The sequence below is a fragment of the Tiliqua scincoides genome, chromosome 4 (assembly GCF_035046505.1).
Source record: "Tiliqua scincoides isolate rTilSci1 chromosome 4, rTilSci1.hap2, whole genome shotgun sequence".
NCBI classification, from domain to species: domain Eukaryota; kingdom Metazoa; phylum Chordata; class Lepidosauria; order Squamata; family Scincidae; genus Tiliqua; species Tiliqua scincoides.
The window spans coordinates 121,505,691-121,522,618 of record NC_089824.1 but is presented as its reverse complement, the minus strand read 5'-3'; the positions used below and the strand labels follow the sequence as shown (position 1 = coordinate 121,522,618).

Sequence of the window (16,928 nt, the reverse complement as noted above, 5' to 3'; positions counted from 1 at the left end):
ACATGATCCCCAGCCACATGATCACATGATCACACATGTCACATGATCCCAAGTCACATGAGCCCCAGTCACATGATCCTAAGGAGAGAATGGGTTAAAGCCTTCCTCTACTCCTGCTAAACTGGATCACCCCTCCCTCAAATGATTATTAATTTTAAAAACCCAGGGAAACAAAAGTCTACCTATGCATTTTACAGGTTGAGACTAATTATTCCTGTGGGTTCCAAACACTCATGTGGATGGCAAAAAACACAATATAGCAAATCAATTTGAAAAACAAAGTTTCTTTGCTCTGGTGATTTAAAAACAGCCTTGCTGGCCTTTGTGATGTAAGATAAGAGTCATTAAGGTGACAATCCTACAATCAGTCACAAAGTGCTTAGAAAGGCTTCACTCCAACCCCTCCCTTCAACAATGCAAAGTATCTGTCTTTAACCTGCTCAGGGGGAAGGGAGGGGTCCGCTGCAGAGAGAAAGACTGATAGATTGTCAGCCAGCTGCCCCCCCCTTATTAAGGAGGCTATTGTTAAAAGGACAGTTCAGTTTTTAAAACTGATTTTACAGGGATGCATTTTTCCCCTTCTCCAGGGATCAGTGCATTCCTTCTCATTTGCAGGGGCCATTCGTGTTGAGTCAAATCCATGTATTAAAATTCCGTGTATAAATAGGCTGGACCTGTACTGTCATATGTGATTTGACTCCAATGGCTAAGGGTATAGCTCTCCTCTACAATCACAATCTCTTTTCAGGAACTCTTATTTAATCAAAACATTTGTCTTTTGATCCATTACTCTCTAGCAGCTCTAGGCCAAAAAGTGTGTACCAGTATCTGTTATAATACTTAGAAGGATTTGGAGTGCAGTTCTTGGATTTTCCACTCCTATATAATATTACAACTGCTAAGATTGAGTATGGAGTCACACTTGGCCTGCTCTTTAAATACTCAGAGCAGAACACGCTTTCACTCAGGCAATCCCCATTCATAGAGACACTCCTGCAGAGCAAGAGCATTGGAGAAATACTGTGCAGTTGATATGGCAAAATGACACACGGGATGTGATGTGTACAAAGCTTCCAGCATTGGTGTCTTCACTGTGCTGTACTGCTGGGACAGTGGTAGCTATTGACATGGTATGGCAATACTCTGGGTAATTATCTCTGCAAGTTCAACTTGCAAAAGAGGCACATGAGGAAGATGGAGTCTGGAAGAAGTGGGCAAGGTGGGCAAAGAAGATGGAGTCTGGAAAAAGTGGACAAGGAAGATGGAGTCTGGAGGAAGTGGGTAAGGTGGGCAAGGAATATGGAGTCTGGAAGAAGTGGGCAAGGTGGGCAAGGAAGATGGAGTCTGGAAGAAGTGGGCAAGGTGGGCAAGGAAGATGGAGTCTGGAGGAAGTGGGTAAGGTGGGCAAGGAATATGGAGTCTGGAAGAAGTGAGTAAGGTGGGCAAGGAAGATGGAGTCTGGAAGAAGTGAGTAAGGTGGGCAAGGAAGATGGAGTCTGGAAGAAATGGGCAAGGTGGGCAAGGAAGATGGAGTCTGGAAGAAGTGAGTAAGGTGGGCAAGGAAGATGGAGTCTGGAAGAAGTGGGCAAGGTGGGCAAGGAAGATGGAGTCTGGAAGAAGTGGGCAAGGTGGGCAAGGAAGATGGAGTCTGGAAGAAGTGGGCAAGGTGGGCAAGGAAGATGGAGTCTGGAAGAAGTGGGCAAGGTGGGCAAGGAAGATGGAGTCTGGAAGAAGTGGGCAAGGTGGGCAAGGAAGATGGAGTCTGGAAGAAGTGGGCAAGGTGGGCAAGGAAGATGGAGTCTGGAAGAAGTGGGCAAGGTGGGCAAGGAAGATGGAGTCTGGAAAAAGTGGACAAGGAAGATGGAGTCTGGAGGAAGTGGGTAAGGTGGGCAAGGAATATGGAGTCTGGAAGAAGTGGGCAAGGTGGGCAAGGAAGATGGAGTCTGGAAGAAGTGAGTAAGGTGGGCAAGGAAGATGGAGTCTGGAAGAAGTGAATAAGGTGGGCAAGGAAGATGGAGTCTGGAAGAAGTGGGCAAGGTGGGCAAAGAAGATGGAGTCTGGAAAAAGTGGACAAGGAAGATGGAGTCTGGAGGAAGTGGGTAAGGTGGACAAGGAAGATGGAGTCTGGAAGAAGTGGGCAAGGTGGGCAAGGAATATGGAGTCTGGAAGAAGTGGGCAAGGTGGGCAAGGAAGATGGAGTCTGGAAGAAGTGGGCAAGGTGGGCAAGGAAGATGGAGTCTGGAAGAAGTGGGCAAGGTGGGCAAGGAAGATGGAGTCTGGAAGAAATGGGCAAGGTGGGCAAGGAAGATGGAGTCTGGAAGAAGTGGGCAAGGTGTGGGGAGCCACCTTTTGTGCCTCCTCATCAGTGCTGCTGGAATGTTCCTTATTCTCCTAGTTCAGAAGCATTGTAGCATTGGCAAATGACTGCGATAAGGAGGTGGATGGATGGATGCAGTTGGTCTTCCGACAGGTCGTTGAATCAGAGACAAACATGAATGGAAGGAATTTAACTTGTTGTTTCTTCACATTTGGTAGTATTTTGACTTCATACGCTGCCTACTGCGTGAATTTCATTAAACGTGTTGGTGACTGTACAACTTGAGAATCAGGGTACCTCCAGGCCTCTCCAACTGACTTGAAACAAATGACTATGCATATGCTTGCTGTAGCAACAAATATATTGCACCAGGCTGATGGCAGGCTGATAGAAAAAAAACCTTAAGTGTTGGCTCTGTTGTTTATTCCTTAACTGAGCACAACACTGTTGCTAAGGCGGCTGGAATATCTCTAGAGGGAATGAGTAGGCTTTTAGGGATGAGTCTTCCTCTTGTCACCATCATAGCTGAAGCAGTCATGGATGTTGGTGACGCAGCATTGTGTGCTGTGGGAAAGTTTCCGTAGATGCTTTCTTCACTTTCAGGTTTCCACCTTGCTCCGTGCATCGGTTTGCAACCAGCTCCAGAGTTCTAAACTGAGATATTTTTAAAAGTTTCTGTCCAGCTCAAATGGTGCTCACAGCTGTCCTTTTTATGTTTTGAAATGAGGGCCTGCAATAAAATTAGGTTAGCTTCCTTGGTTGGGGTGGCACACTGTGAAGATTTTTCAAACCGCTTTAGTAGCTCCCTAAAATTCAAATCACGCTGGAACAATCAGTACCTGGATGAACAAGTTAGTTGAATTCTTTAATGAACATTGCAAGCTGCCTGTGTCCTGAATCACAGTGTTGGTCCACCTAGCTCAATATTGTCTGCTTTGACTGGGGGCAGGTCTCCAGGGTTTCAGATGGTGACTTTACCCAGCCTTACCTGGAGATGCTGTCAGAGATTTGCAGCTGGGACCACTTGCATGCAGAAAAGTTACTAGCCAGTCATGAGTTTGTGTGTGAACATTTCTTGCAGAAGTGTTTCAGGTAAGCAATTTTGGGCCAAATCCTAAAGAGTGTGTGCTTACCGCTGGTGTACACTGCCACAAATGTGCTGTAAGGCACGTTTGCAGGCCCTAGCACCAGTGGAGTGCTGGTGTTAGCCCGGCAGTGGCCGAGCTGGGCTAGCACTGGTGGAGCTCAGGAATTCCTCCGCTCAGTGGTCATGTGGACCACTGGGCAGCGGAGAGGTAGGTGGGGGTGTGGGGGGAGGCAGTGAGGAGGAGTTCTGGGGTAGAGGGAGGTGGAGGGAGGGTGGGCAGGAGGTGTGCAGGACATGAGGGTGCCGGACTGGTGGAGCTTTACTGTGCCGGATCCTGAGTCTCCATGTCAGGCTGTCCGCCCCATACGGAGGCTCTAAATTCTAAGCTAAAATCCCTGGGTCGTTGTAGAATCGAATAGCTCCATTGCAGGGCTAATTGATTTACCTAGGGGAAGGGGACAAAAGTTCCCTCCTCCTGAGGAGGCGGCGGCAGCTGCCTGGGGTGCACTGGATGCGGCGACAGCCATTTCAGCTCCGCTGCAGTCCAGCATGCTGGGCAGCTCAGGATTGGGCTGTTTGACTTCTGTTGTTCATGCAGTTCTTGATGTTTCCCCTTGCCCACCATACCCCAAAGCCCTTCCTTGAGGAGTGTTTTTTTTCCATAATTTCTCAATAATGAAAGACTTCCTGAATATATGGAAACTTCCCTCTGATGGCAAATAGCAATTGTCCAAATCCAAATCAGCACCATGGTGGGGTACGTGGTTGAAGCCCCGTCTCCCATATTGTGGCTCTGAGTTGGATCTCTTCCACTGCAGCTTGTACTTAGAAAACAAACCCAAGCAGGTCAACTCACCTAGGCTGCACTCCTATACACCCTTCCCTGTGAGTAAGCTCCATTGAACATAATGAGGTTTACCTTTGCATAAACGTGCATTGGTTTGTTAATGTAACATGCAGTTTAACCATCAGGGAACATATGTTTGCTGAAATAACACCTGCTTTCATCTTGAGCTCTAGCTGGAAGAAGATGATGGTGATCTCTCTCTCTCTCTCTCTCTCTCTCTCTCCTAGTCTGGTGTATAAGTGACTGGTCCTTGCAAACATTAAGTCCTGCATACTGTATTCAGAAGATTAAAATTCAGAGCACACTAGCAAAGATGTGAGAATTACCACAATTACAATGCCAGTTTTGCCAGTGTGGTAAGACAGCTGGCAGTGAACTTGAGTATTAGGTGCCATTTGTTACATACATTTAACACGTGCACCTAGGGAGGCAAGAGGCCCTCTGTGTTTTTGAATAGATGCACTTGAAAGGTGTGGTTTATTCACATTTCCTCTCATATCTGCAAAAGCTTCACCTGGCAGTCATTTTTCCTATGTAGAGAACTTGAGCAGAAAATTGACATCCTGCAACTCTAGGTAAATAGATGAGTTTCCCAGATGCCCCTTGGACGTTGGGAAGGACAAGCTGCACTCCACATTAGGTCCAGATGGAGCCCTGAGGCACTTGCTTGCAGTGTTGACATCACTAACTTAGGGTCTCTGGCCTTTCTGCAGTCTTCATATCACAGATGATACCAATCTACTACCCACCATTTTGCATTCCTTAACAGAGGGGGCAGGGGGAAAAATGGACAGCCAAGAGGACTGTGGTCAGGTTTTGTTGACGTTTATGGGCATCTTTGCTGTTGGCTTGTCTTCATTTCTTTGGCTTGTGTTGACCCTATTGTTGGTCCCCCATGTGGTATAACCCTGCTGTACTCTTGTCAGACTTGCTTATCATCACCCTTCTTTCTAGACAAAGACCTTGAGTTTGGTCAAAGACCTCTTGCTTTGCAAGCACTTGAAACATTCGGCAATTGGATTCATATTCAGGCTAAAACTGAGATTTGGCGGCCTCAAGCAGAAATGAATCAAAGTTATGTTCAGAGAATGGAAAAGCTGAAATAAACTGTGAGCTAAATAAGAAAATGCAGAGGGGGAACACAAGCTTCTCATCTGGGTCATGGCAAGATGAAATCTGCAACAGTTTTCATTATTATTTATGCTCGTCGTAAACTTATATGCCCTTAAAATAACAGCCCTTGTAGTCATTGTGTTTGCAATTACTTAGTGACTTCATGCACAGTTTTTACTTTGGATTTCAACACTAGCCATCTCTACAATTCGCCATTGTGGTCCACTTTATTTACTACCGAAAATAAAGCAAATCTTAGTTTGAAGGGTTGAATACAAAATGTAAACAGCCTTTCCTGTGAATGTTGCCCTTGTAAATTATGCTGTGTTTTTCCACCAAGAATTCTACCAAGGCAGTGGAAAGCTGGCCTGCTGGTCAGCTTCACTAGTTACTGTCACTTTTGATAAATAAGCTGTGTGTATGCAGTTCTGAAGTCAGCATCATGAAATATAGATTTGGGTTATACAGTCCAGTCCTGTCCTGCTCTTTGTTATCTCAGGTTTCTCTACACTACTGGTGCCCAAAATTTTTAGCACCAGGACCCACTTTTTAAAACAACACTCTGTCAGGATCCACATAGCTTTACAAGACTTAAGAAAAAGTTTCACTTTTCCAGTCACTCAAACATCTGCTTTTATTCTTTTTAAAAGGTGTGTGGAAGGGGGTGTGTGTGCCTTCTGGAGTGTTTGTTAAGCTCCATGTCCATCAGACTGGAACCACTCTGGGGTCTGTGCATTCCCCTTTGCCTGGCATTCAATAGGAGCAAAGGCAAGCTTACCTACTCATAAGTTAACATGCACATGCAGTTCTGTTTCACTTTTCATGGGGCTCAATACATTTTCCTTGTCAGCTTGGAGGGGGATGGGCTTTCTTCTCAATGTTTTTTGGGCCTGTGTTCATTGGATCAGGACCATTGCGTTCCTCTCGGCCTGTCCTTTGAAGTGCACTGAGGTACGGTTGCCTACTCATGAGTAAATGTGCCGCTGTTGCTCAGTTTCACTTTCCATAGGGCTTAATACATTTTCCTTGTCAGCTATTAGCTTGTCACAGTTTCGCAACCCACAGTTGCAACCCTCAACTGTAGTGGTGAGTTGCAACCAACAGTTTGACAACTACTTTCGAATTGCTGCTTCTATCCTTTATTGTACAGCCCAACAGATCATTTGTGTGCAGGTAGACACAGAAAGTTGAAATCCAGAAGCAAGTTAGTGTACAATGGATCTTATGAAATTGACAGTGCAATCCTAACTTGCACTGGAACAGGCAGACCAATGGGCCTGCAATGTATCCAGCACAAGTTCTGGGCTGGTTCAGGCTCAGCCCAAGGCTAGGGGAAAATATTCCCCTTATCCCAGGGAGAGCTGCAGTAGCCCCAATGGATCTACTTGAGCAGAATCAGAGCGGAATGGAGCAACCTGGAGCCACTCTGCACTGCCCGGGAACAGGGCTAGGATTCGGCATTCGGCATACTCAGGCAGACTCGTTCTTCTACATCCCAAAACTACATCTTCCTTTAGAAGTCGGTAATGTCAAACTGGTCAAACCCTACCAATTTTGACCAATATAGTTCATGTTGGCCCCATGGTCCCAAACAAAAATAGGAGAGTTACTGACCGTCTTGTGAACCAAATGTTACAGGTGGGCTTCTTTTAGTTTGGCAGGTTGCAGCTTAATCCTGCACACCTGATCTAAGAGCATTTTGGGGATTTTGTGACAGAAGACAAAAACACAAAGCCTGCCCCAGTCTTCTTTGTCCTTGTAGCTGAAGACAAAAACAGCAATGTGCTTGAATATGAAGGTGGGACTAGTAATGTGTGAATTGGGTCCTAGAAAGGGAAGAGAAACCTCTGCAGGTTCAGAGGATTTCTTTTTATAAGATATAAAATAAGATAAAAGATTCTGGTTACATGCTGGAGTTGGTCTTCAAGCTAAATGCAACTCACCATCCATGCATTGTGACCTTCCACATGTTTGATACCCCCCTACCCCAGGTCCTTACTAATAACAGAAGAAAAAATATTCACAGCAGTGCAAGTGATTTGTGACATTGTTGTAATTTAACAAACATTTGGCATAGATTTACGATTTGCAATAAATTAAATATCAATATGCTACACATCAAGGACTAAAAGCAGAATTAGTTTGTGGTCTAGCTTATACTTAAAGGAAAACAGATTCCATTCTAGCCAATGGAAACATACAGGGCATTGACTCAATATCATGTAACCACATTTTCTATGATTTTGCATTTGATGGTTTACATTTGGGGCCTCAATGCCAGCTTGGGCGGTACATTTTGAAATTCGTAAACATAGCTTGAAAGATTAGTTCTTCCTGTTGCAGAATGGAGCTCCCACATTTTAGCAATCCTGACTAGGCTGTATGCCTCTGTTGCTCTCCAGGGCTCCAATTTGAGAAGCATGGCAAATGCAAAGTCCCCATAGACCGCACCTGCATTTTCTCTTAGGCTGCTGGAGAAAGATCCGTAGATAAATAGACATGTTTGCACATTCTTCCCATGTTTTTGTTACAAATATATATTCCACCCTTTCTCTAAGGAGCTCAGGGTGATGAATATTGTTCTCTGGCTTTTATTCTCAAAGCAGCCCTGTGTGTTAGCTTAGGCTAAGAGATAGTGGGTGGCCCAAGGTCCCTCAGTGGCTTCATAGAGAAGGTTTGAACGTGAAATCTTTTCAGTCATAGTCCATCACTCTGTTGTAGCGTCCTGGCTCTTTTTGTGACAATATCTGTGACAACCCTTGGAAGACCACTCCTGAGAAATAACAGTAAAAGATGGAAAGCACTTTCAGTGGTGCCAAGGCAAGATAATCTCTCTTTCACTCTCTTTTCATGGCAATATCCTTGGCGCACTCATCTTTCTGGGGAACCCCATGCAGACTAGTTCATGTTTTGAGAGTTCTAACTTCTCCTTTTCCCCCCCAGCTCCAGTGTTCCCACACTCTGTGCTGAAATCCAGCCCATACTTGAACTGCCCTTCTCTGGGTCAGAGAAGCTTCTGAGCTCGTCTTTGGCAGTTTTCAGGGTCCTCACTTGAGACTGTTGCACTGAACTTTGCTTAGCAAGCTATGGTAGAATCTGGATTTGAGGAATCGAGGATAAGAGTCTTTCTCCATCAGTACATACACAATTTTCTGGGCCTCGTCAAAGCTTGAAGGTGTCGGTTCTTGAGCCTTCTTAGCTGTGGATTTTCTTGTGTGATAATCAATGTTAACCTGGGAAGAGCATAATCATAGTTCCACACTTTTAAAACCCATTTTTTGGACATTGTCATGCATCGTAATGGAGTACACATCTTTGTTTATAAAATTAACCATAAGGCTGTTTAAGTCATTTCTGCCCAATGTTGCATATACGCAGCAAGGATCAAATGTGTACACCTGTGAGCTGGGCAGAAATGGGTTAACTATTGCAAAGTAACTGGCCTAGGGTTCTTCTCCATGACCGCTTTACATGCCCATCTTCAAAAGAAACATAAATGTGCAGTTGTGTCTTTTAAGGGCACCATCACTGCACTCTTCATGTGGCAAGGTATGTGAGAATTCACCCTGAATATTGACCAGTCAAAGCATGTGTTCACTGAGTGCCATGAATGATGGGCCTTATGCAGAGCTGTACCATCTTTAGTTTCAAGTGGGAGGCATTTGTTTAAAATAGAACTGCTACGCTAATGGTAATGCTTTCAGATGTATGCCTCCCAATGTGAACACGAACCTAGCACAACTGTACCAACCCAGTTATGCCCTGTTGAAATTGCCCTCGTTATTTATTTCCTGACTTAGAACTTACCTGCTTTATAGCATCACACTGAACAAACTCCTTGTAAATCTTCTCTGCTTTGCTGGGTAAGTGATCTGCTTCAGTTTTCTTGTAGTCCTCACACGCCAGCCAAAACTCAATGTTTTCATCGCTGAACTCTGATTTCAGGAATTCTCTGAAAGCATCTTGACCATCTGCAATGAACAGAAACCCCAAAGTGGTTACAGACTTCAACTTTTTAATTGGGGGAGGGAGGGGGAAGACAACATAAACAGAAAAACCTGGGCTTATACTAATATGTTTCTTAAGCTCTGCTCAGCTATGGAGGCTGCATAATAATTCATACTGGGTCTTCCCTGTAGTGGCACTACAACTGTAGAACCCTCTTTCCAAGAAGGCCCACCAAAATATGTCCATTATGAATATGAGGATGGATGCAACATTTCAGATAAGTTTGTATGTGCAGAATTTCACTGAATGTTTATACTGTCCCTCCTAAGCGTAGCTGGAATGGAAACCATCTCTCATGGGTTTATTTGCATCCCTACCTTTTGTTGGAAGTTCAAGGCACTTTTAGTGGAACTGTTACATTTAAGGGCTCGATCCTGGCTTGCACTGTATCCAGCGCCGGATAGGTGCCCAAAGTGGCTCTGCCACAGGTAAGGAGAAACTTTTCCCCTTACCTCCAGGTAAGCCACTCTGGCCCCAATGGGTGTCCTTGGACTTGTGCCTTCTGCTGAGGTGGTACAAGTCTGAGAAGAGCAGAGTGGCTTGAAGCCACTCCGGGCTAATCGGAAACAGGGGTTGGGATTCAGCATAACTGCTGGGTCCCAGCACTGCCTGCTGCTCCCCACCCGCCTGCCCCCAGGGCCACCCACCGCCCACCCTCACCCCGCCCTGGAACGCCTCCCTCCTCCTCGTCCCCACCCAACCCAGAGCGTCACCCAAGTCTTGGTGCCTCCATCAGCACGGAGGCTTATGTCAGCCTCCCCAGGCCAGCACGCCTCTCATGTTGGCCTAGCCAACTCATGAGGAGGTGCAAATGTGCCTTACGGCGCAGTTTGCTGTACCTCTCACAAATATCCTATGGCTGGACTGATAGAAGTCACTCAGTGAGTGTCATAGCTAACTGTTGATTTGAACCCAGGTCTCCCCAGTCCAAGGCAAGCTCTTTGTACATTATATCTCACGAGCGCTCTTTGAATATCTGTTAGGGTGGAGTTTCAGAATAGACAGTAGTTGCTATGATGATATTGTTTTATTCAATTGTCTTATGGGCTACAAAGTGCTAATATATCACCTTTGGTATGGTATTAGAAAGGCAATGAATACATTTAAAGCAGTAACTATGATATACTGGCATAGCATAGTCTATTTTGTCTCTCAGGGAAGAGAACATACACTTTGTGCTCAGGATTGGAAAGGAAAGGGCTCTTGCAGTATATTTATTTTCTCTTTTTTAGCAACACTGTTGCTAAGCCTTCTCACTAGACTGTTGGCTGAGAAATTCAGATGAACAGATCAGAAGTAGATAGGAATTGCCTGGAAATATATTACTACATCTTGTAGAATCCCAGTTGTAACATTTCTGTTCTTGAAGAATAGTGTAAAACATGGGAATGCAGCAAGCTGAAATACAGCTAACTTTGCCATCTACTGCTGCAAAAATGGGGGACTTTTCAAACATCTGGCAGGCTGTTTCGATGGGGTGGTCACACCTTGTGCACAAAATTTTCTATCCAGAATTATTTTTGATCCTATGAAAATCTGACACATACACCCAATGCGTACCATGGTTCTAGTTAAGGGAAGTGTAATTAAGCTATTAATTTACATTCTTGTGAATCTGAATAACAGTTCCACAGAATAAATGAACTATTTCTCCCGTTGCTACAAAACATGTAAATGTGTAAAGGAAATGATGAAGATTAGACAGGAAGGAAGGGAAAACTAACTGACTTCCCTTTGGGTACTTCAGAGGGTGGGGAGGGGCAATAGCTGTAAATGCAGAAGGTCCCATGTTTACAGCCCAATCCTATGCATGTCTACTCAGAAGTAAGTCCCATTAGTGTCAATGGGGCTTACTCCCAGGAACGTGCGGATAGGATTGGGCTGTTCATCCCTGGTGTCTCCAGAGAGGGCAAAGCAAAAATACTGTAAGAAACTTTAGGGAGCAAATATATAGAGAATGGTGCTTAATTTTGCCACTTCTTTTCAGCCTCTTTCAGTGTTACATACTGCAATCTATTTTAATAAAATACTTACATTGGGTTGCCAGAAGCTTTTCTAGTGACTGGGACCATTGCATAACTTCTTTTGCAGAAAGTCTGAAACAACAAGATAAACTATTTAACTGCAAGAAATTTCAAATTCACTGTTTAATACAGTGCCCTCTTCTGGAAACAACTGAATGGTTAATGTGGCCTTTTTGGAGGAATATATTTTTGGAAGAGAGGAATTCAAGAGAGGAATCTGAACATAAAAATTATTGCTGTATATATCATGTTTGTTTCCCACCCTTTCCCCAAGAATCTCACGGTGAGGTTGAACACATAAAGCTACCTTGTAGCAACTAGCTAAGTACAGGGAGGGCCCCCTGTATCCACAGATTCACTTATTCACGAATAGGGTTGTGGGCCCCCCCCCGCACACCCCCTTTGGAGGAGAGGGGAGCTCTGCTGCCTTTGCCTCTGGAGGGTCCTCTGAGCCCAGCAAAGGCCGCACATGTCCGTCCATGGTCTCTACCAAGATGAGCCTTAGAGTTTAAAAAAAGTCCCTTTTTCATAAAACTAGAAGTTTTTAATGCCTTATAAGGCATTAGGAGGCCCAGGGAAGCTTCTGCGGGTTCCAGAATGGAACCCCCATGGATACCAGGGCATGTCTATACTGTCTAATTTAACTGGAAACAGTTCTCTAAGAAGGCCTTAGATAATAATGTCTAAGGGCCCAATCCTATCTAACTTTCCATCACAGATGCAACCGCAATGCAACCTCAAGGTAAGGGAACAAATATTTCCTTACCTTGAGGAGGCCTTTGTTACTGTCCTCTCCCCACAGGATGGAGTGCATGCCCCGTTGGCACTGCTGCATCAGCACTGGAAAGTTGGATAGGATTGGGCCCTTAGGCCTGGAGGACAGAGGCATTTCCCAGCCCTACTATCTAATGGCAAAATGACAGCTTGAGATCCCAAGTTTTACATCAGTGGATAACCCCTCAGCACCATGGTCTCAGTCCAATCCCACTCCCTAGCGCCGCTGCTTTTGAAAGAGATGGGAGATGTCATTATGTATCTTTAAAGTCTCATTTAGTTTGACCCTAAGATCTTTTGCACTAGAGCTGAGCCTGGGAACTTTCTATTGCAACCCTTCCCTACTTCACTTTTCTTTTTCCCCCTATAAATTGACACAATGAGTTTGAGTGGAGATTTGAAACAAGGGCTCTCCAATTCTAATTATACAGTCTATGCTTATGTCATATCAACGATACAAGGAGGGCATGAAATAAACATGAATGTAGATATTTGTAATTTTGATTCAATGGCAGGACGTGCAGTCAATAAACTGTACCAGGAGCCATTTGAATGTTTTGTCTGGTGGGCTGTGGAATTCTGCTGTCCTGTCCTCCAAAGTGGATTACCATTTACTGTCTCATTCACAAGAGTATGATGCTTAAAGTCAGTGGTAACACCTAGTGGCTGAGGTTTCTGGGGCAAAGCTCTGCACTGGGTTCCTTTGAGGAACCAATTGTGCCCCAATTGTGCTCTTAGTGTTATGACTTCCACCAGTACTGGTGGTTCAGAGGTGGACTTAGCCAGGGGAGGTCCTTGGATGGGGAGCCTCGGCTAGTGCTCAAACTGGCTGACATTTTATGCACCTCATCTTGTATAAATGAATACACAAACATGCTCAGTAACTCACTGAGAAATAGGTGACAAGTTGCTCAAGGCGGGAACAAACTCACTGCAAAAGTGAAACAGGAAGACTGAATAGATTTCAAATGAAGTGACACGCAATTTGGCTTGGTTACTCTTAAGGTCACTCCTCAGTCCTGTGTTCCTGTGCCTAAATTTCAGGTAGCAAAACAAGTTCCATTTCTGCCCTGTTCTCAATGGTCCAGCCTCTTAATGGCTGCAGGTGAAGTTGAAAGACGTTGTTGGGAATTAAATATCCATCTTTCATTTTCTGGTAGGGTTCTTGTATCTGTGACTGCTGCATGTCAGGCACAAAGTCAACAGATGCAACATTTTCTAGCATGTCAATGGAGTGATGGGAAAAAAGAAACTTGTCTTCTTAAGTGCTTTTTGTTGCCTGTCACATAGCTCTTGCCTTGGCAGCAGGAAACATGATGGCAGGGAGATTAGCTCATGAAGCACCTGACTGTGCCTTATGGAGACAACCTTCTTAGCATGTCCAGATCTAGTCATGTCTTCCAGGCCTTCCTGGTGCCCTTTTGTCCTTTTTGCATCCAAAGATGCATTTCAAGTAGTTCAATGGCACCCAGTGGAATAGGGACGCACCCTTACATTCACACTGACAGCATGCACTTCATGTACAGATCTGCCTTGCTGAAGCAGAACAAGAAGCCTAATTTGTGAAGAAAGGCGATAGGGTGACCTTATCACAGTGTTACTGACTACTTACGTGACATCTTCTGAGTCTGAATATTTGAAGCCTACTGGTTCCAAGCGTGGCACAAAAGACATGAAATAGTTTTTCAGTTCTCCACCCCTGAAACCAATCATAAAAAGATACTTAAGAATTGTTCTAGATTATTTTAATATTACAGTGTCATAACTATATGACACTTAACAAAGTAACACAAGCACACAAAAATTCTTGCCTGAGGAACATACTATCTAAATTTAGTTGGGTGAGTGAAACATGTATTACTCTCATATGGATCAGTAAAAAAAACTTGCTGTATACCAAAACAGGCAAACAAATTTAACTCCAGGACTAATTTTACTGAAGCTTATAAAGCAGAGTGGCCTGTGCCTATTTAGGCACAATCCTAACCAATTTTCCAGCACTGGCATAGTGCCAATGGGGCATGTGCTGCATCCTGCAGTTGGGGAGCACTCATGGAGGCCTCCTCAAAGTAAGGGAATGTTTGTTCCCTTATCTCCGAGTTGCATTGCCCTTTCCTTGGGACTGGAAAGTGGGTTAGGATTGCGTCCTTTGTTCTATATAACATGTATTGATCTTAAGAATGGACACATCCTGCTTCTCTCATGCTAACCTATGGATTCCTTCCAACTTTAAAAGCGCTTTTCACCTCTGGAAAAGCAAATGCCATTATTTAATTTTAAGCATCCCAAGTGAGATCGCATTTCAGTGCAGCCTTCTCAGGGGCAGAGGTGAGCACAGAAAAACACTGCACTTACTCATTTCAGGTCAGTAGGTTGCAGTGCACGTGTCTTTGAGCACAATCCCATACACTTCTACTCAGAAATAAGTTCCGTTGAGTTCAGTGGGATTTACTCCCAGGGAAGTGTGTATAGGATTGCAGCCCTAGAGTCTTTCTTGTGGCAGCCAGAGTGCATGCCCTTCGGTAAGATGACATGGTGAAAAAGCACTGTTTATACCCAACCCTGAGCTCTCAGCCGTTATTTTTAGCAAATGCAAAAAAATACCAAAATTCTCACTTCTTAATTTGTCTTCATATTACAAAATGAATGCCATGATCCAACCAAGGTAAACATGTTTAAGGTCGAGTTGCTTCTGACTGCAGAGAGCTGAGCATGTAGATTAGCACATTCTAATTCGTCCTATTGAAAGGGCTGGGACTTGCTATCAGATCCCACACATAGCACATATTTCAACAGGAATTCAAGGGAAGCATGACTAAGATTGCAGCCTTTAAAATGCTTAACCTTGGCTGGATTCTGCTTTGAAAAGTGCGTGATAATAATCATATAAGTAAGAAAGAATAGTATATATATATATATTTAAAATTTTATATTTAAATATACTTTATATTTTGTTCCTATAGCAGTATGTTACTGTTCTCCCCCCCCCCCCCCGGTGCTGCATGCTGCCTTGAGTACTCTACTTATTCAGAGAGAGAGGCAGGATATGAATCAGTTACATAAATAAATAAGCCTATGATTTTTACTGCTTTGTAATTCTGGCTGTCTGCAGCCTGGCAGTGGTAGACACCATGGAGTGGCCATGGAACTTCTTGATCAGTTAGAAATATAATGCTTGTCAAACTATTGGTTACTTAAAATGCCTTTCAGAGGTGCAGCCATACTTACTTGCTCTTCTTTTTGTGTTCCTTGCCTTCTGCAACCTCATGGTCTTCCTTCATTTCAGTCGAACTGGTATGCCACAAGAACAACCAAGGCATTGTTGCTTTCTCTTGCTGGGTTTCTGACTTTCTCTTGTTAATAACCCCGACAGGTTTGGATTGTTAACTCTACTGATGCACTTATATACTGACACATTAGCTGCCCTTGTTTGACAAGATCGTTGTCGTGCAACGTGACCACAAGCTGAGGAACTTCCCTTTTTCGGCGTTTAATGACGTGGGTCTTCTTTTTAAAAAAAAAACAAAACAAAAAACAGACATAGCTGCCTTGTGGTTGTGGTTAAACTGGATGAAGGTAGATCTCGCTGGTTACAAAAACATATCAGAAGATAAGCAAATACAAAAACTGAGTTCTTGAAAATCAGTTGTCACATGAATTGCTCTTGAGTTGGGTCATTCAAAAAATTATGTTCATGGATTCCAGTGCGGAGAGCCAAGCATGTGCTCAGCTTCTCAGTGACGTCCATGAATCGTACAACTACTTCACTTTGGCTGAACTATGAACAGGAGCAGTCCTTTTGGGGGCAGACATGATATACTGCTGCAGGTCATCACTTGTGCCTCTTAATAGCAAATTATGTCCCATTGGTCATAGAAATTGGGGGCCAAATCCTATCCAATTTTCCAGTGCCGGTGCAGCTGCGCCAATGGGGCATACACTGCATCCTGTGGTGGGGAGGCAGTTATGGAGACCTCCTCAAGGTATGGGAACATTTGTTCTTTTACTTCAGGGCTGCACTGTGGCTTCACCAGTGCTGGAAAGTTGCATAGGATTGGGCTCTGGGCCACTCACAGACAAAGCAGTCTGTATACTTCTGTATACTTGTGGAACTTTCAACTATGCAGAAAAAAAGTTGTACTTTTTAATGTTTATTTCAGGGATTTATGCCCCGCCTTTCCACACATACCCCAAAAATGTACTCAAGATGGCTTACACAATAATACAAACCTGATAAAATATCATAAATAGTAGTAGTGGAAATGATAGATTGTCGATTGTGTCTGTTGGAATAAAAAAGGGGAAATAGCATGGGAAGAAATTGGCCTGGTTGAACCCCAGTTGGTTTATCATGATGCTTGGCTCCTAGCCCTAATCCTTTGCCCACCCAGGTCCAGGATGCTAAAAGATTCTAAGGATATAAATTATCTTGAAATGTGTTTATGTGTGAAAATAGGGACAATAACCCTCAGTTTTCCCCAAATATCTACAGTACGGAGAGGTAAAAATCCCCCCTCACAGAACCACTGGCCTCTGGTTTGGAGCTAGATGAGTTACTCCTTATAATCTAGTCCAGAAACTCAGCATTTCATGCAACAGGCCATGAGATCCATTTGTGTGTTTTCCACTGATGTGTAGCATGCTGTTTTGTAACAAGCAACAATAACTCTTGAATGATGCAATTTTGCTCAGAAGGTGCATTGTTTTCAGTGGTTAAATGGGATTTGGAAATAATTTCCAAGTTATTTTGGGAATATA

General features: G+C 44.0%; 1 protein-coding gene across 1 annotated transcript; it reads right to left on the bottom strand.

Annotated features, from left to right (window-relative positions):
• Positions 1-7,410: 7,410 nt before the first annotated feature.
• Positions 7,411-15,531, bottom strand: RGS1 (regulator of G protein signaling 1). Its single transcript, XM_066625106.1, has 5 exons — positions 15,399-15,531; positions 13,783-13,869; positions 11,407-11,468; positions 9,172-9,335; positions 7,411-8,597 (listed from the first exon to the last, which is right to left on the bottom strand). Exons 1-5 carry the CDS (start codon positions 15,488-15,490, stop codon positions 8,412-8,414), a joined length of 591 nt encoding a protein of 196 aa, XP_066481203.1. The 5' UTR covers positions 15,491-15,531; the 3' UTR covers positions 7,411-8,411.
• Positions 15,532-16,928: the final 1,397 nt, after the last annotated feature.

Coding starts and splice junctions, on each gene's coding strand:
- RGS1 (XM_066625106.1), bottom strand. CDS start 15,490: ATGCCTTGGTTGTTCTTGTGGCATACCAGTTCGACTGAAATGAAGGAA. Junction 11,469..13,782: donor TCAGACTCAGAAGATGTCAC/GTAAGTAGTCAG, acceptor TTGTTGTTTCAG/ACTTTCTGCAAAAGAAGTTA. Junction 9,336..11,406: donor AAAGCTTCTGGCAACCCAAT/GTAAGTATTTTA, acceptor TGTTCATTGCAG/ATGGTCAAGATGCTTTCAGA.